At 44.2% G+C, this 19,868-nt stretch overlaps 1 protein-coding gene across 1 annotated transcript; it reads right to left on the bottom strand.

The window, feature by feature from the left end:
- si:ch1073-459b3.2 (growth arrest-specific protein 1) lies at positions 1-1,695 on the bottom strand. The gene has a single exon (XM_063070149.1). The coding sequence runs from the start codon at positions 1,179-1,181 to the stop codon at positions 414-416; it is 768 nt and encodes a 255-aa protein (XP_062926219.1). The 5' UTR covers positions 1,182-1,695; the 3' UTR covers positions 1-413.
- Between the last annotated feature and the right edge of the window lie 18,173 nt (positions 1,696-19,868).

Here is a 19,868-nt window from a genome sequence, read left to right as displayed (position 1 = left end):
TTTATTTCCAAAATGCATTAGCTGTAAAACCATAAATAGAGGCAAAATGTGTACCATCCTTTATACAAAAAAAATCGTACAAATCTACAAGCTTTCCCCACCGTGGGTCTCACCTCAAAATCCACGTTTTTAAAATCAATTTGAACCAACTGTACACGAAATTCCGTTTTTTTTTGGGTTAGGTTTTGAATCGAGCCAAATCCCAGGGTCGACATGAAGATGACTTACATGTTTTTTTGAAAAATCGTTCGGTGGGTGAGGCCGAAATGGTAAATAATTTGATCTCACTCGTTCTCGTCAGCCTCGGCCGCTGCTCTGTAAACACTGAATCGCCGTGAGTGCGTGCGGAGAAAGAGAGAGCAGAGACTGGAAACAAAACAAACAAACCTGCAAATAATTGTTTGCACAAAGTATTATAGAAACCACAAGCCCGGGAGCACGACGAGGAGCAGGGAGCAGCACGTGCGCGCCGCGGAAAGGTTGGACGCCGGGTCAGTTGGTTGCGGCTTTAGGTCCGTTCTGTTTATTTCATAATCGTCATATTCATAATTCTCGTCCGAGTCCGGCGTGGCCGTCAAAAGCGAGTGGCCGTTGATGGAACAGAATTTCTGAATGTTCTCCTTAACCACCTCACAGAAAGGTCTCTCCACCCCGTCGCAGACGCAGGTGTTTAGCAGAATTCCGCTGGGAATGGAGAGGAGGTACTGGATGGTACTCCTGCACACCGGCGTGCACCTCCTCCCGTTGAACAGCTGCCCGCAGTTGGACAGGTAGTCCTTCATGGCGCCGTGACACACCGTCTCCTCCTCGCAACGCTGCCTTGCCTTGGTGCAGCCCAGGTCCGACTCGCCCCTGTACCTTCTCGGCATGCAAGGCTCGATCGCCCGCTTGGCCCGCCTGCACTGCAGGTCCTGGTCGCAGTCACAGTTCTCCAGGTCCGGCCCGTTCTGGGTCTGGTTGAGTTTGACCAGGGCGCCGATACAGTGACTGGGGCAATGCCTCCTCAAGCCCTTCAGGAAGGGCTCGCAGGCAGCGCTGTACTGGCTGTAAGCCCATTTGCAGTCCTTCTCCTGCTGACAACGGAGCAGAGCTTCCCAGCACACGGGCTGGGCCCCGGCCACCGACCTAAAGCAAGCCAGTATCGCCAACGAGTACCAACTTAGTGTGACTGTCCGGTGCATTCTTCAGGGAAGGGACCATCCGCACCCTCGTTTAAAGCGACCGGATTGAACGCATCCTGCAAAGGGGCTCCCAATCGGCCGGTTCTCTGGCTTTGCAAAGACCCCTCGCAGTTGCATAACAGCGAGATTGGTGCACGGGTTAAAAAATGTCTCTCCCCCCCCCCCTCTCTCGCTCCCCTCTTCAATTCCCGGCGGTGTTAGTGATGAAGCGAGAAGAGGGGGGCGAAAAGACGCCGCATTTAAAGTTTACTCCAAATTGTGCACTAGGTGGATCCTGCATACAAGCCTTCCAGTTGAAGTCAATATCTTCCCTTTGTTCGACGGCTCCGAATCCCAACATACAGCTGGGAACAGAGATTTGCCGCGGTTTTTATGAGATGCAAAGGGTTTCTCACAGCCCTTCTCCTTCTCCCCTTCTTTCTAAAGTACCAACTGTTCCACTTCACGCTTGATTTAACTTTCTTTTTCTGCCAAAAAAGGCTCAACTCTCCGAGACTCTCGCCCTCCCTCCCCAAACAGGGGTGATGGGAGAGAGAGAGTTAAAATTTAGAGAGAGAGAGAGAAAGAATCTTAGTTTCATCCCGAAATGGGATTGGTCGATTTTTTTTAGGATTGTACAGCCTGGGATTCGTTTCCATAGTAACCCTCAATTTTTTGGCAAGCAACACGTCACATTCTGGATCAAATGTTTATATAAATTTATCAAAACGCAACATGTGTGGTCTTAATTTTTTTTAAAAAGCAGTGTAAAACACTAGGGGGAGCAGGGAGCTGGCGAGCGAAGGAGAATGCGGCGATTATATTCCTACATGTGAAACTCATTCGATCTGACACTCTTAACAATCCCCCTAGCCACCTCCTCTTTTACCCCGCCGCAGAAGAGTAACTGTAATTTTTAATTTGCCGATTGGTGTGAGTTTGCACAGTTCAACATTTCGAAGGACTGAGCAACAGCAACGCCCTCCTTTGGCACGGATTCCCTCCTGCTCAGCCCCCTCCACCACCATCCCCCTCGAAGGCTCTGAATAGCATTTTCTGGCCCGTTTGATTCCCTTTGTGGACAAGCTCTCCGGCACCGAGTTTGTGCGCTGCTCGCCAGAGGGAATTGTTTACGCCTAGCGAGCTATGAATGGAGGCTGGCCGCGTGTGTTTTCCAACGAGGCCCCCATTTAATAGCTGCCCGGCTCCTGCCATTCAGCTGCACTTGAGAGTCGCGATTTGGAAAGCGCTTACAGTAGATTCCTTTCTTTCTTGCGATCAACCCCCACGTCTCTCTCCCATTGAGATGCAAAGCGCCTGAATTCAGGAGTAAATCGCGCGACACCATGACCAGGCGAGAAAAGGTGGGAGGGAGGGGGTTATTTTATAAACTTTTCCCTCCTCAATCCCCCCGCCCCTATTGGCGATTTGTTACTGGAAAGACTTTTTTTCTTGACATACGTTTTCAATCACTTTAACGACTGTATGAGAATTTATATCCTTACAGCTTTGTATTGTGACCTCTTTCTTAACTTTTAATCAACTTTAAAACAATTTCTCCCGCTAACCCAGTTAAGCCCTTGATCTAATAAACAAATTATCAATATGAAATAAATTACGAGAAATGCTGGGAAAACTCGGCAAGTCAAGCAGCATCCTTGGAAAGAGAAGCAGCACAATTTAAAATGTTGGAGGAATATAGACTCAAGAGATTCTGCAGGTGCTGGAAATGCTGGAGGAACTCGGCAGGTCAGGTAGCATCGATGGTGGGAAATGGACAGTCAACGTTTCGGGTCGGGCACCATGTATGGGAATTTGCATTTCAGGTCCACGCGTGAGACAAGTTAAAAGGAGATGTGAGGGGCAAGTTTTATTTTTCCCACAGGGAATGTCGGGGTAGTGGTGGGAAGCGGTTGTGATAGTGGGGTTCAAGAGGCTTTTAGATACACACGTGAAAATGCTGGGACTGGAGAGGTACGGATACGTTGGTTTAATTCAGCATCCTGTTGGGTACCGACATTGTGGGCTGTACTGTCCTATGTAAACCCCGTCACCAGAAATAATTTCCAATAACTTGGAATGAACAATCTGAATAAAGAAAAAAATAACAGTATTAGCTTTACCTGCTTGTAACGTGTACATTAAAACATACGGCGAAATGCGTCAATTGTGTCAACGACCACCACAGTGCGAGGCTTGTGCTGGGGGCGGCCCGCAATGTTTCTGGCGCCAACGTGTTTCATGCCCACAACTCACTAACCCTAATCCTTACGTGTTTGGAGTTTGGGAGAGAACCGGAGGACCAGGAGGAAACCCACGCTGTCACGGGGAGAACATACGAACTCCTTACAGGCTGCAGCGCTGTAAAGTGACTGCGCTAACTGGGACGCTACAACGCCACCCATATATTAAATTTTGAGCACTTTACATGGTCACGGGGAGAATGTGTGAACTCACTAGAAAAGTAGCGGTGAAATTTGAACCCACACCACTAGGCGCCGTAATGCATTATGCTAACCACTATGCTCCCGTGACACCCCGTGCGGTACCACACCATGTGAAGTAAAGTGCGACTTTGGTGTAAAGCAAGGGAATGATCAGTATGTTTAAATTAGCCAGGGTTGAATTACTAATTGCTTTACTTATTTGTGGTCTGTGTGTGTTCTTAAAGTAAAATACACATATTTTCTGAAAGTAGTGAGCTGCTTATCAAAGGTATCACATTGGGACGTTCAGGGTATTTAACAAAACAATGATATGGAAATGACTACGTGAGCAATGCTAAGTGTGCCCGTGAGTGATACGCTGCTGGCCTCATTACTCTTTGGAAACACTTCTCTTGGTCCAGGGTTTTGTTGGAGTTCAGGCTAATTTGCTTTTCTGCTTTGCAAAATGAATATAGTCCCATTTGCTTGCAGCATCTTTTGGTTAGTATAAATGACACCTAAGTTGTTTATAATTATACACCCTGAATTACTTGTGGAATTTTCCCAGTGAGTGACTTTTTTATAAGCAAGCTCCAGTTTATGTTACAGAGTGGGAGTGGCGATAGGCCATTCAGCCCCAGGAATCTGTTCTAGCCGAATACCATAAAACATTAGAGCAGAATTAGCCCATTCAACCCGTCGAGTCTCCTCCAGCACGGCTGATTTATTATCCCTCTCAATCTCATGCTCTTGCCTTCTCCCGGTAACCCTTGATTCCCGGAACCAAAAAAAAATCAACAATATTTACAATTCCCTGAGCATAACTGTTCCTTCTTAGTTCGTTTGCTTTTTGATGATTCATTTCGCGGTATAACGCCGAGTAGGTCCTTCGAGCCTCGCTGCTCCAGCCTTCCGCGACAAACCCGATCAACCCTAACCTAATCACGGGACGGGACAATTTGCAAACAGGTCTGTGGACTGTGGGAGGAAACCGGAGGACCCGGAGGAAACCGCGCATTCAGCGGAGATCCTTAGCTCCAGAACGCCCCGAGCAGTAATAGCGTTGCGCTAACCGATACGCTCCCGAGGTGCTCTTGTCGCTGACACCTCATTGTGAGACCACACCCTCCAGTTCTAAACCTCACTGACAGTGTACATCCCCATAGCATTTAACTTTCAAGCCCCCTCAGAACCTTTCAGATCTCAGAATCAGGTTTAATATCACACTGCATCTCTAAATGAAATTGTATAACTATATAATTTATATTATTATATTATCATTATATATGCTTTTTATTTATTTGATGCAGCACAGTAACAGGCATTTTCATTCCAATGAGCCCACACTGTCCAATTACACACACACACACACACACACACACACACACACACGTGTGTGTGTGTGTGTGTGTATATATATATATATATATATATATACATATACACAGTATGTATGGGTTGGCTCATTCAGAAATCTAATGTCTGATGACGGTCTGGAAGAAGCTGTTCCTAAAACACTGAGCGTGTGTCTTCAGGCTCCCGTACCCCCTTGCTAACGAAAGCAATGAGGAGATGACATGCCCAGGGTGATGGAGGTCCTCACCGATTGATGCCGCCTTTTAAAGGTGTCTGCGATGCCGGGGATGTCCGTGCCTCTGACGGAGCTGGCGGAGTTGCCGCCGGCTTTCCGCAGCATTTTCCGATCCTGTGCGGTGGCTCCTCCATACCAGATGGTGATGCAACCAGTCAGATTGCTCACTACTGCGCATCTGTGGAGATTTGCTAAATCCACTCCAACTCCTAATGAAATATGACCACCATCGTTCCCCAGAGAGATTACCAATTGCTCTTGCAAACTCCACAAATTGTAGAGACGCAAACACGAGGAAATCTGCAGATGCTGGAATTTCAAGCAATACACATAAAAGTTGCTGGTGAAGGCAGCAGGCCAGGCAGCATCTCTAGGAAGAGGTACAGTTTGTAGACAGATGAGTTTGCTGGAAGAGTGTTTATCACTCCAACATCTGCATTCTCTTGTGGCTCCAGATTGTAGGCTGAGCCTGTTCAACTTTCCTTCATAGGTCAATCCATTGATTGTTTGCTGCCTGTCTCCAAGGTAAATACACTCAATGGCCAATTTATTAGGTACACCGGCTCATTAATGCAAATATATAATCAGCCAATCATGTGGCAGCATTTCAATGCATAAAAGCATGCAGACATGGTCAAGAGGTTTACTTGTTGTTCAGACCAAACTTCAGAATGGGGAAGAAATGTGATCTAAGTGACTTTGACCATGAAATGAGTGCTGGTGCCAGACGGGGTGGTTTGAGTATCTTGGAAATTGTTGATCTTCTGGGATTTTCACGCACAGCTGTCTCTGGAGTTTACAGAGAATGGTGCGAAAGAAAAAACATCCAGTGAGCAGCAGTTCTGTGAGCAAAAACACCTTGATAATGAGAGAGGTCTGAGGAGAAAGGCCAGAACCATAGAACTGACTGGTTCAAACTGACAGGAAGGTGACAGTAACTCAAGTAACCACACGTTACAACAGTGGAGTGCCTAATAAAGTGCATATCCTTCCTTGAATAAATATGCACCAAAGCCCTATGCTCTGTAGCAAGGCGATCTTACTTAAGTATTCATTGCCTGTGTTATAAACACCAACATTGCACTTATCTTTGAGCAGCAGATGTCAAATATGCAGTTTTGGAGATCTGCAGACCTCGGAAAATAAACTGCTGGAGGAGCTTAGGGGTCAGTCACCATCTGTAGAGACACGCAAAACAAAATGCTTAAGGAACTCAGCAGGTCAGGCAAAAGAATAAAGAGTAAACGTTTTGGGCCGTGACCCTTGATCGTGACTGGAAAGGAAGGGGGAGGAAGTCAGAATAAGAAGGTGGTGGTGGGAGGGGAAGGAATACAAGCTGCTGAAGAGTCCAAGAGCAATAGAGACCCGGGGGAGGGGGAGGAGCTGTGAGAGAGGGTGTCACTGAACTCTCGTCAAAGAGAAAACTTAAACTTCTTCGGGGTAGGCATCCCTCGAAGAGACTTTACAGTGGAGTAGTAAATCATAAAAACATGGGATTGTGCAGATGCTAGAAACCCAGGGTAACACACACAAAATGCTGGAGGAACTCAGCAGGTCAGGTAGCATCGATGGAAAAGAATAAAGGGCCAACATACTGGGCTGAGGCCCTTCATCAGGATTGAAAGGTAAGTGGGTAGAAGCCGGAATAAGATAGAAGGGGAGGCGAAGGAGGCCCTCTCTTGCTACTCCCCCTCTGTGATCTCTGCTGTTCCCCAACTCTTTGCCAGCTTGTACTCTTTCTCCACGCCCCACCTAATAAAGTTGTTTTACTTGCCTACTATAATTCCGTGTTTCTTGCAGAAGTACACCCAGTCCATGGTCTCACACAGCTTCCTCCCCTTTGCCATCTGATTTCTGAACTGTTCAAGATGACGCTGGAGTGTAGCGACAAATTGCAAACTGCTCGATGCAGCTCTACTTATTAATTCTACTAAAATGTTCTACTCTTTTAAATGTAAATTCTACATACTTTATACTTTACTGTTGCCAAACAGTTGGTACCAGAATGTACAATCATCACAGCGATATTTGAATCTGCGCTTCCCACTCCCTACATCTTTCCTACATCTCTCAGAGTTACTAATATTGCTCTTTTAGATCTTCCTACAGATCTGGATGTTCTTGCACCTTGTTGTTTACCTGGACTGAACTTCTTCTGTAGCAGCTGCACTTTTATTCTGAATTCTATTACTGTTACCACTTTACATTGAACTACCTCAATGCACTGAGTAATGATTTGATCTGTAGGAATACTATGCAAGAAGCCCAAATACAGCCACTCAGCATTTCAGGAACAACTTCTTCCCCTCTGCCTTCAGATTTTCTGAACAGACCATAACCCACGTACACTGCACTGCTTATTTATTTTATATATATATATATATATATATGTATATATCTTATGGTAATTTATAGTATATTTTAAGTATTGTACTGTATTGTTGCCACACATCAACACATTTCACAACATGCGTTAGTGATATTAAACCTGGTTCTGATTCTGATTCTAAAACATTTTCACTGATACACTGTGAAGAGCATTCTAACTGGCAACATCACTGCGTCTGGTATGGGGATGGGGGGTGGGGGGAGCTACAGCACAGGATCAAAATAAGTTGCACAGAGTTGTAAGATTAGTCAGCCCCATCGTGGGCACTGGCCTCTGTAGTACCCAGGACTTCTTCAAGGAGCAATGCCTCAAAAAGGTGGTATGCATCATTAAGGACCTCCATCCCCCTCTTCTCATTGCTACCATCAGGGAGGAGCTACAGAAGCCTGAAGACACACACTCAATGGTTCAAGAACGGCTTCTTCCTCTCTGCCACCTACTTTCTGAATGGACTTTGAACCCATCAACACTACTGCACTACTTTCTATTTCTATTTTTTGCCCTGCTTATTTAATTTAGTAGTAGGCAGCCGTCGATCCCAGGAGATCATGGGTTTGCGCCTCTGGTGGACTGTGTCCTCTCCAGGGCGGAAAGATTTGAAGACCGGCTGTTGCCCATGCTGTGGGTTCCCCCTCTCCACGTCACTGATGTAGTCCAAGGGAAGGGCAAGCGCCGATACAGCTTGGCACTAGTGTCATCACAGAGGTTGGCAGAGTGAAGTTGTAAACAACATCAAACTGCCTTAGGGACCTCGGCTCCGGATTTCTTCCTCGGGGTTTACTCCCAAAGCCTTTCCCATGGGTGAGTATGGCCGCAAGGCAGCGGGGGTTTAAAATCAGAGTTTTCCTTCTCCTAGGCGGTCTGCTGTCCAAGTCTGACAAGCCCCACCTGCCCGAAGCAACTGGTGTTGAGGCGCCAGTTGTCGGCCTTTGCCCCTTCTCTTGTCAATAGAAACAGTTCTGCTGGGCCTAGTAGCTAAGTCACACGTGAAGGCCAGGAGATGCACTTGGTTGTCAGAGGCTGTTGGAGTCGCGTGCCACTTGGAGCACTTTATAGGTAGTGGGAGCTTATCCCCACTACCACCCCTGGCTATGACAACCTTAGGAACCTATTTAATTTAACTATTAAAAATACACTCAGTGTAATTCACAGTTTTTTTTCTAATATTATATATTGCATTGTACTAGTGCCACAAAGACAACAAATTTTGCAACATATGCTGGTGATATTAAACCTGATTCGGAACATTGATAACATGTGACATTAGTAAACAAATTTCAATTCCACTTCCACCTCACTGACCTTGTTGTTACACTATTTATTTATCTTTGTAATTTATAGTCATTTTTATGCCTTGCACTCTATTGCTGTCACAGAAAAACAAATTTCACATCATGTAAATAAATCTGATTCTGATTTAAATAATATTCTGCTTTTCAAGTCTTCCTCTTGAAGTGGATGACTTCACATTCCCCCCCAGCAATCTTCATTCACCATTTAAACTGTAAGTATCATGTTATCTTCCCACCTAGCTTCATATCGTTGGCAAATTTGAATGCATTACACTCACTTCCATTATCTAAATTGTCACTACATGTATAAATTATTAACATCGGATGCACCTCAGAAGTTATAGATATCCAGTTTGAGAGTGACCTGTTTAACCCCATGCATTTTGTCTGTTAACCAGTCCAATATCCATTGTTTATTGATACGTATGCATAGGTGCAACGAAAAACTTCCTTGCAGGAACATCACAGGCATATAGCATCATTTAAGTAAAATTCACAAGGAAGTATAAAAATCAAACATAAATTATACATAATTTTTACAAGTAAAATATTAGAACAAAAAGAAGACAAAGTTCATTTTAGTGCAAAGTGAAATTTTAAAAAATGCATGTGCATATGATTATGTGCATAATAATGTGCTGGTTCCTTAAGGCTGTCGTATTGGGGAGAGTTGTGGGGGTAAGCTCCCAATGCCTGTTAAATCTCCCAATGACATGCATCTCACATAGCCTCTGACAACCAAGTACAGCTCCTCGCCTTCACATGTGGCTTAACTACTAAGCCCGGCAGAATTGTTTCTACTGACAGAGGAAGAGGCAATGGTGGGTTGCTGGCACCTTAAAACCAGTTGCTTCAGGTCGTCAGCTGTGATTGAGCTCATCTAGGAGAAGGAAAACTCTGACTTTAAGCCTCTACTGCTTTGTGTTTTATCCTATCATGAGGAAGGCTTTGGGAGTAAACCCTGAGAAGAAATCCAGAGCTGGAGACCCTAAGGCAGTCCTATGTTTCTTTCAACACTGACTGGCATTTCCCGTGACACCACTGGAGCCAAACTGTGTCGGTCTCTGCCGTTCCTTTGGATTTACCAGCTGCGTGAAGACGGGAGCCTACTGCATGGGAAACATTTGTTCCTCATATTGCACTCGGAGGGCCTACAATAATGTGCATATATTATTATGCTCAAAAGACCATAAGGCAGAGGAGCAGAATTAGGTCGTTCACCCGTCGAGTCTGCTCCATCATTCCATCATGGCTGATCCTGGATCCCACTCAACCCCGTACACCTGCCTGCTCGCCATATCCTTTGATGCCTTGACCAGTCAGGAAATGATCAACTTCTGCCTTAAATATATGCACGGACTTGGCCTCCCCTGCAGTCTGTGGCAGAGCATTCCACAGATTCACTACTCTCTGGCTGAAAAAATTTCTCCTTACCTCTTTTCTAAAAAGTCACCCCTCAATTCTGAGGCCGTGCCCTCCAGTTCTGGAAACCCCTGCCATAGGAAACGTCTTCTCCACATCCACCCTATCTAGTCCTTTCATCCATTCAACATTTGGTAGGCTTCAAAGAGATCGCCCAGTATTCTTCTAAATTCCAGTGAGTACAGGCCCAAAGCTGCCAAATGCTACTCATATGTTAATCCCCTTCGTTCCCAGAATCATCCTCATGAAATTCCTCTGGACTCTCTCCAATGACGATACATCCTTTCTGTGAAATGGGACTCAAAACTGTTGGCAATACTCCAAGTGCAGCCTGACTAGTGTCTTACAAAGCCTCAGCATTATCTCCTTGGTTTTATATTCTATTCCCCTTGAAATAAATAACAACATTGCATTTACCTTCTTTACCACAGACTCAACCTGTAAATTAACATTCTGGGAGTCTTGCCCGAGGACTCCTAAGTCCTTCTGTACCTCTGATGTTTGAACCTTCTCCCCACCATTTAGATAATTTAAAAGTTAAAGTCTGTCCCAAGCCTTTGTGGCCCATCAGGCCGGTGCTTATGCCGGTTACCATGGCATGAAGCGACTGAGGGTACGAGACTCCCCACCAGATAGGACGCCAGTCTATTGCGAGGTTAACCCCCAGCATTTTGCCGGTACCTATTTTCAGCTGGGTGGACTGGAGCAGTGTGTGGTTAAGTGCCTTGCTCAAAGGCACAACATGCTGCCTTGGCCGAGACTCGAACCCACGACCTTCAGATCCTGAGCCCAATGCCCTAACCACCTGGCCACACACACCATTTAGATAATAGTCCGCACTATTGTTCCTTTTACCAACATGCATTATCATACATTTCCGAACACTGTATGCTATCTGCCACTTTTTTGCCCATTCTTCCAATTTTTTCAAGTCCTACTGCAATTGCAATGATTCCTCAGCACAGCCTACCACTCCACCTATATTAACAAACTTTGCCACAAAGCCATCAATTCCATTATCCAAATCATTGACAATCAATGTGAAAAGTGGTGGTCCCAATACTGACTCCTGAGGAACACCACTGGTCACTGGCAGCCAACCAGAAAAGGCCCCCTTTATTCCCACTCACTGCCTCCTGCTGTCAGCCATTCCTCTATCCATGCCAATATCTTTCCTGTAATGCCACAAGACTTAATCTTGTTAAGCAGCTTCATGTGTGGCACCTTATGAAATGCCTTCTGAAAATCCAAGTAAATAACATCCACTGTCACTCCTTTGTCCACCCTCCTTGTTATTTCCTCAAAGAACTCTAACAGATTTGTCAGACGAGATTTCCCTTCACAGAAACCTTGCTGACTTTGATTTGTTTTATCATTAGTCTCCAAGTACCTTGAAACCTCATCCTTAGTAATAGACTCCAACACTTTCTCAACCACTGTTTAGGCTAATTGGCCAATAATTTCCTTTCTTTTGCCTTCTTAAAGAGTGGAGTGACATTTGCAATCTTTCAGTCCTCCAGGACCATGCTAGAATCAAGTTTTTCTTGAAAGATCATGACTAAAGCATCAGTTATCTCTTCAGCAAACTCTCTCAGGATTCTGGGATGTAGTCCATCTGGTCCAGGTGACTTATCCACCTTAAGACCTTTCAGTTTGCCTAGCATTTTTTCCTTTGTAATATCAATGGCACTCACTCCTGCTCCCTGACACTCATGGCCCTCTGGCACACTGCTAGTCTCTTCCACAGTGAAGACTGATGCAAAGTACCCAATAGGTTCATCTGCCATTTCTTTGTCCCCCATTATTATCTCACCAGCATAATTTTCCAGTGGCCCAATATCAACTCTCACCTCTCTTTTACTCTTTACAAAACTGAAAAAACTTATGGCATCCTGCTTTATATTGTTGACTAGTCTGCCCTCGTATTTTATCTTTTCCCTTCTTATAACTTCTTTAGTTGCTTTTTGTTGGATTTTAAAAGCTTCCCAATCATCCGACTTTGCACTCACTTTTGCTACCTTATACGACCTTTCCTTGGCTTTTATGCAGTCCTTAACTTCCTTTGTCAGCCACTGTTGCCTACCCCTGCAATTTGAGAACTTCTTTATCTGTGGGACATATCTATCCTGTGTCTTGTGAACTATTCCCAGAAACTTCAACCATCTCTGCTCTGCCATCATCCCCGCCACTATCCTCCTCCAAGCCACCTGGGCAAGTTCCTCTCTCATGCCTCTGTAATTCCCTTTATTCCATTGTGATACTGATACATGTGAGTTATGCTTCTCCCTCTCAGATTGCAGTATGAATTCAATCATATTATGATCACTGCATCCTAAGGGTTCCTTTACATTAAGCTCCCTAAGAGCACAACATACAATCTCAGATAGCCTTTCCCCGAGTAGGTTCAAACACAAGCTGTTCTAAAAAGCCATCTCGTAGGCATTCGACAAATTCTCTCTCTTGCAATCCGACACCAACCTGATTTTTCCAATACCCTTCCTTGCATATTGAAGTTCCCCATTACAATTGTGTCATTACTCTTATTACATGCCTTTTCCAGTTCCCTTTGCAATCAGAATTCCACATCTTTATTTGGCTACTATTTGGAAACATATATATATATATATATATATATATATATATGATTCCCATAATGGTTTTTTAATCCTTGCAGTTTCTTAACTCCACCCACAAAGATTCAATATTCTCTGACCCTATGTCACATCTTTCTAAAGATGTAATTCCATCTCTTACCAACAGAGTCACATCACCACCCATGTCTTCCTGCCTGCCCTTTCGCTACAAAGTATATCCTTTGATGTGAAGCTCCCTACCATGGCCTTCTTTCAGCCACTACTCAGTGATGTCCACAATGTCATATTGACCAATCTCTAATTACGCCACAAGTTCATCCACCTTATTCTGAATGCTATGCGCATTTAAATACAGCGCCTTCAGTCCTGCATTCATTGAACTTTTGAATTTTGCCTCTGTGGTACAGTTTAACTATTTACTCTGTCTGTATTTATACCCAATTATGAGCTTACACCCATCATCTACTTGTAAACCTGTTGGCTCATCTTCAGCTGTCTCATACTGGTTCCCACACCCCTGCCATTTTAGTTTAAACCACTCCCAACAGCTCTAGTAAATCTGCCCGCAAGAATATTGGTTCCCCTCAGATTCACGTGCAACCTGTCCCTTTTGTACAGGTTCCACCAGTCCCAGAAGAGGTCCCAATTATCCAGAAATCTGAACCCCTGCCCTCTGCTCCAATTCTTCAACAACGCATTTATCTGCCACCTTATTCTATTCCTATCCTTACTGCCGCTTGGCACAGGCAGCAATCCTGTGATTACTACCCTTGAGGTCCTGCTTCTCAGCTTTCTTCTTAACTCTCTGTATTCTTTTTTCAGGACCTCCTCCCTTTTGCTTCCTATGTCGTTAGTACCAATATGTACCACGACTTCTCACTGCTCACCCTCTCTTTTCAGGATATTGTGGACGCGTCCAGAAACATCTTGGACCCTGGGACCTGGGAGGCAAACTACCATCCGTGTTTCCTTTTCACGTCCACAGAATAGTGTGCATTTGCATTCTATAAAGTGTAGTAATTCAGATGAATTCATTACACGGTACATAGAGATAGTTCTAGGTAATGTGTCACCTTTAAGCCCAGATGTGGCACCTTAGTTATCTGAATGTGATGCATCATAGTCTGGTATGGCAACTGCTCTGTCCACGATTGCAAGAAACTGCAGTGAGTTCCCACCCCCTCTCTCTTCTTCCCCCCACCCCCATCAAGCACAATATACAAAAGACTGAAAGCATCCACCACCATCTTCTCTCCTGACATTATATGACTCTTGGAAGGTCTCCTAGTGCAATAAATTTCTTGTGATCATGGAGAGAGCAGTTTTCATATCAAACCATGATGCATCCAGTTCAGATAATTAAGGTACCAAATATAACCATATAACAATTACAGCACGGAAACAGGACCTCTCGGCCCTTCTAGTTCATGCCGAACTCTTACTCTCACCTAGTCCCACCGACCTGCACTCAGCCCATAACCCTCCATTCCTTTCCTGTCCCTATATCTATCCAATTTAACTTGACTATCTCAACGTACCGTGTAATGAATTAGTCTGAATTACTACACTTTATAGAATGCATATTTATGGGCATAATAATATTATGCACATAATCATATACATTTTTAAAAAAGAATCACTTTGCGGTAAAATGGACTTCACCTTTATGATCTCTTTTTTTCCTTGCAAAAATTGTGTATAATTTTTATCCTTTCTTGTGAATTTTACTTATATGTTGCTGAAAGGAAATTTTTTCATAACACAGACTGTGTGCATACATATACTTAAGCATATGTCTCTTTAATTACCTCGTCATGACACTGCACTTTATTGTCTACCTGCACGGCACTTTCTCTGTAACTGTAACTTCTGCACTCTGTTGTTTTACTTAGAAGTACGTACCCCAATGTACCATTGTTATGTACAAGATGTTTTTCACTATACCTTGGTTCATGTAACAATAACAAACTAATTTAATAATCACCTTTGAAACTCCAAATATACTACATTCAAATGGTTCCCCTTTATCTGTCCTACTGTTTACGTTGTGTGGTGGGGTGGCGACACGTCTCTACTAAAGGAGGTGTAAGGTGCTCCTTCCCTCTGCTAGCCGGCAGGTCACCCTTGGGCAAGGTGTGTAGCACCTGCTTAGCCCCCTGATCAGGGTCATGTGAAGCTACGGGAGCAGGTGGTGGATGGTCGTATGAGCAGCCGGTGCGGATCACAAGTCCTGGTTGTGCGGCCACTGACGCCAGGCAGACAACCTCTGGAGAGTATATTGATAATGGCTGGGGTCACCCGTCTTGTAAAGACACTGGCCGGAAGAAAGCAATGGCAAACCACTTTGCCCGGAACAACCATGGTCCATGATCGGCAGCGCAATATTTATTTATTTGTTTGTTTGTTGAGATGTAGTGCAGAATAGGCCCTTCCGGGCCTTTGAGCCGTGCTGCCCAGCCAGCAATCCGAGCCTAATTATGGAACAATTTACAATGACCAATTAACCTACCAACCGGCAAATCTTTGGACTGTGGGAGGAAACCAGAGCACTCAGAGGAAACCCATGCAGACACTGGGAGAACGCAATAAGCCCTTACTGACAGCAGCAGGACTTGAACCCGGGTCGCTGGTACTGTAAAGCATTATGTTAACCACTACACCACCGAGCCGCCCCAACACAGCACATAACGAGTGAACAAAGTGATCACATCGTAAAGTAAAATATAAAATAAAATCAGAATTGATCTCTTCTCACCTCAGCTCAGTGGAATTAAGAATGAACACTAAATACTGGCCACGCAAGTGACCTTACATCCCATGAAGTAATAACGAGCAGAAAAGCAATAGGAATATTAGCCAAGGGAGTCAGTAATTCACACGCTCTAGCTTTCTCAATAAGATCAAAGCTCATTCACAAGGTGCAGATAGCCAATAAAATAGGCAAGGAACAGCCCAAAATGCAGTAGCGAGTACTGACTAGGCACTTAATCTGGTATGAAATTTAATTTTTCATTTGCATATTAGCAGTCACAATTCCAAGTGATGTGATGGTAATTAGATCAATTTAAATGTATTACGGATGGAAATCGTATACGAGAACGATTTTCTCAACAGGAGCAGCACGGCTGATTTTTTATAATGAGCTCTCCAGGGTTCATTTTAATAGCTACTTTCTGCAGATTGATGAGGAGGAGGATCAGGCAATAAGTAATTGTGTCTGAACTTTCCATAAGAAATCATTGTATTGTCAAGGTTATCTAAACTTACATTGACTGCACTTATAGGTTCTTTCTGCAATTTGCCATTTCCCTCCCTTTTATTGAAAGTACTGATTCTTGCTGTTAAGCCATAAGATGCAGCAAAAGAATCAGAACATTCATCCCATCAAGTCTGCTCTGCCATCAATTGTATGTGTTTTTTTAAAATCAGCTCTATTCTCCTCCCTTCTCCCTTCAACCGATGAAGGATCTCAACCCGAAACTTTGATTCTTTATTCCTTTCCATGGATGCTGCCTGACCTACTGATTTCCTGTAGCATTTTGTGTGTGCGTGTCTTACTCTGGATTTGCAGACTCTCTTGTGTCCCTACAACCCTTATTACCAATCAAGAACCTATGAAGCTCTACAACCCCCGTTCTTTGCAATATTTATTTATTTATTTTAAAATTTTTATTTAGAGATACAAGCCCACCCAGCTCTTTGAGCTGCACCACCTAGAAACCCACTGATTTAACCCCAGTTTCATCACAGGAGAATTTACAGTGACCAATTAGCCTACTAAACGGTATGTCGTTGGACTGTGGGAGGAAGAGAGCACCAGGAGGAAAGCCACATTCACACAAGAAGGAACGTCCAAACTTCCTTACAGAGGATGCCGGAGGTGAAAGCTGAACTCGGACGTGCCGAGATGTAATAGTGACACACTAATCCTTACAGTACTGTGGGGCACTTACTCTTCTGTTGCAAATTGATTATTTGTCAGTCTTTGTTAATGTATACTTTTTAAAATAAATTCTACTGTGTTTCTTCATTTTCCTGTAAATGCCTGCAAGGAAATGAATTTCAGGGTAGTATATGGTGACATATACGTGCCTTTATAATAAATTTACTTTGACTTTGAATCTCTGCCTTAAATGCACCCAGTGACTTGGCCTACACTGCCCTCCGAGGCAAGGAACTCCACAGATTCACCACTGTCTGGCTGAAGAAATTCTTCTTCCTCTCAGTTCCAAAGAGCGACCCTTTATTTTGAGACTGTGCCCTCGGATCCTAGACTTTCCTACTAATCGGAACATCTCCCTACTTCCACTCTGTCTAGGCATTTTTGTATTCAGGAGCCATCGAACACTTCTCATACATTAACCCTTTCATTCCCAGGATCATTCTCTTAAGCCTCCTCTGGACTTGGGCAGCACGGTGCATAGTCGTTGGCATAAAACTCCACACTGCCAGCGATTGAGGTACATTTCCCACCACTCTCTGTAAAGAGTTTGTGCGTTCTTTCCATGACTGTGTGGGTTTCTCCTGGGTGCTCTGGTTTCGTCCCACATTCCAAAGATGTACAGGTTAGTGATGGTACGTTGTGGGCATGCTAAATTGGCACCGGAAGTGTGGCGACACTTGTAGGCTGGGCTGCCCCTTAGCACGTCCTCATGCTCTGTTGGTCCTTAGCGCAAATGACGCATTACAATGTATTTTTATGTAAATTAAGATTAAAGTCAATCTTATGTTAAGATAGAGATTGATGATACTTGTAGATAATGCCACATTCTATAAATTAGATTAGATTAGATTAGATTATGAGGACACGCAGTCCTCTTTTATTGTCATTTGGTAATGCATGCATTAAGAAATGATACAATATTCCTCCAGAATGATATCACAGAAACACAAGACAAACCAAGACTAAAAAAACTGACAAAAACCACATAATTATAATATATAGTTACAACAGTGCAAAGCAATACCGTAAATTGATAAAGGACAGACCATGGGCACGGTAAAAAAAAGTCTCAAAGTCTCTCGAAAGTCCCATCATCTCACGCAGATGGTAGAAGGAAGAAAAACTCTCCCTGCCATGAGCTTCCAGAGCCGCAAACTTGCCGATGCAGCATCCTGGAAGCATCCGACCACAGTCCGACTCTGAGTCCCTCCGAAAACTTCGAGCCTCCGACCAGCCCTCCGACACCGAGCACCGAGCGCTTCGACCCTGGCCCCGGCAACAGGGTCAGCCGAGGATTTGGGGCCTTCCCCTCCGGAGATTCTCGATCGCACAGTAGCAGCGGCAGCGAAGCGGGCATTTCAGAAGTTTCTCCAGATGTTCCTCCGTGCTTCTCACGGCTGTCTCCATCAAATCAGGATTGTGCACGGTCCCTACTTACAAATACGATATCATTTTGGAGCAGCCACGCGCACTGCGTTGCACTGCCATCTTCTCCATATGCTTAATATGAACTTAATATAATAATAAATTGGTAGCATGTGTCCTAATTTGCAGGTTATAAATGTTCTTAGTAGGAATGGCCTCTGAAAGTAATTGACTTTTATGAACTTTTCCACCCCCTGGAATCCAGGCTGGCTCCATTGTGTACAACTGTCAAAACAAGTATCATTCGAAGTTTGATGCTGTCATGCCTTCTTTTTAATTGCATCAATATGTTGGATAGATCCTCAGAGATCTGGACTCCCAGGAACTTGAAGCTGCTCCCCCTTTCCACTGCTGATCCCTCGATGAGGACTGGTGTGTGGTCCCTTGATTTTCCCTTCCTGAAGTTCCCAGTCACTTGCTTGGTTCTCTACTGTTCCTCCAGGAAGTCTTAATGAGGAATATTAGTACAATGGGCAGAAGTGTCACCATCAGAGTAAAAGGAACCTGAATACCCTCAGGGACAGAAATAGCTTGACACGGGATATTTGAAAATAGGAGTAGAAACCAGACTAAGGAGGGGGAGTAATTAGGATCTGAGTATGGGCAATGAGAGAGATAAAATGGTTGCAATGACCAATTTTATTGGCTTTGTTTTAAATCTCATGTTCTCAGTATTATCCATCTATCTATCTATTTATCCATCTATCTATCTAATTAATTAATTGATACAATGAATTTATCTGTGTATTTATTTACCTGTGGTTAGTTTTCTTTGTCTTTGCACAGGTTGTCTTCTCTTGCACGCTCGTTGCTTGTCACTCTTTGTGTGTAGTTTCTCATGGATTTAGTTGCATTTTGTAGTTCCCCTGAGAAAATGAATCTCAGGGTAGTGTATACATACTCGGATAATAAATTTACTTTGAACTTCGGACTTTGAAATCCCCCAGAACTGAGTGTCTTGCTGAGTCTTTTCAAAGTAGTTAGTGCCAAGGGAAGTAGATTTCCTTCTCTGAGTGTCATTAGTGAAGCCGACAAGGTGCTAAACACAATCAGATTGCCTCCTGGTGTCCATTGGTAGAGTAAACTACAGATCAGTTTTATTTGTCACATAACTCAGCCCTGACAATGAAAGGAGTGTCGGGTATGGGGATAGCAATCCCATCCTGTAAAGACCCAGAGCTACAGAAACACGGACGGAAGCTCCAAAGGTCTCACCCCCTGGGAGAGGTAAGACTGGCATTGGACAGCGGTCTCTGACAAGCTGCTGCCCGTGGCCTGTGCCCCAGTAGAGGTGATGGGCCTAAGTCAGTGAAGTTATTTGTCACACGTACATTGAAACAATGAAATATAGAGTGAAATGCAGCATCAGAGTTCAATCAAATCAGCGAGGAGTGTACTGGGGCCAGCCCACAAGTTTTGCCACGCTCCCAGGCCAACATAGCATGTATTGAACTTACTAACCCTATCTGCCCGCCTTTGGAGGAAATTGGAGCACCTGGAGGAAGCCCACTTGGGCACGGGGAGAATGTACGGACTCCTTACAGAGAGCAGCGGGAATCGAAGCCCGGTCGATAATCACTGACATGTAAAACGATTATGCTGACTGCTGTGCTACCATGTTGTGAA

This window comes from Mobula hypostoma, chromosome 18 (assembly GCF_963921235.1).
Source record: "Mobula hypostoma chromosome 18, sMobHyp1.1, whole genome shotgun sequence".
NCBI classification, from domain to species: Eukaryota; Metazoa; Chordata; class Chondrichthyes; order Myliobatiformes; family Myliobatidae; genus Mobula; species Mobula hypostoma.
The sequence above is the reverse complement of the archived record's forward strand: the minus strand, read 5'-3'. Positions and strand labels throughout refer to the sequence as shown.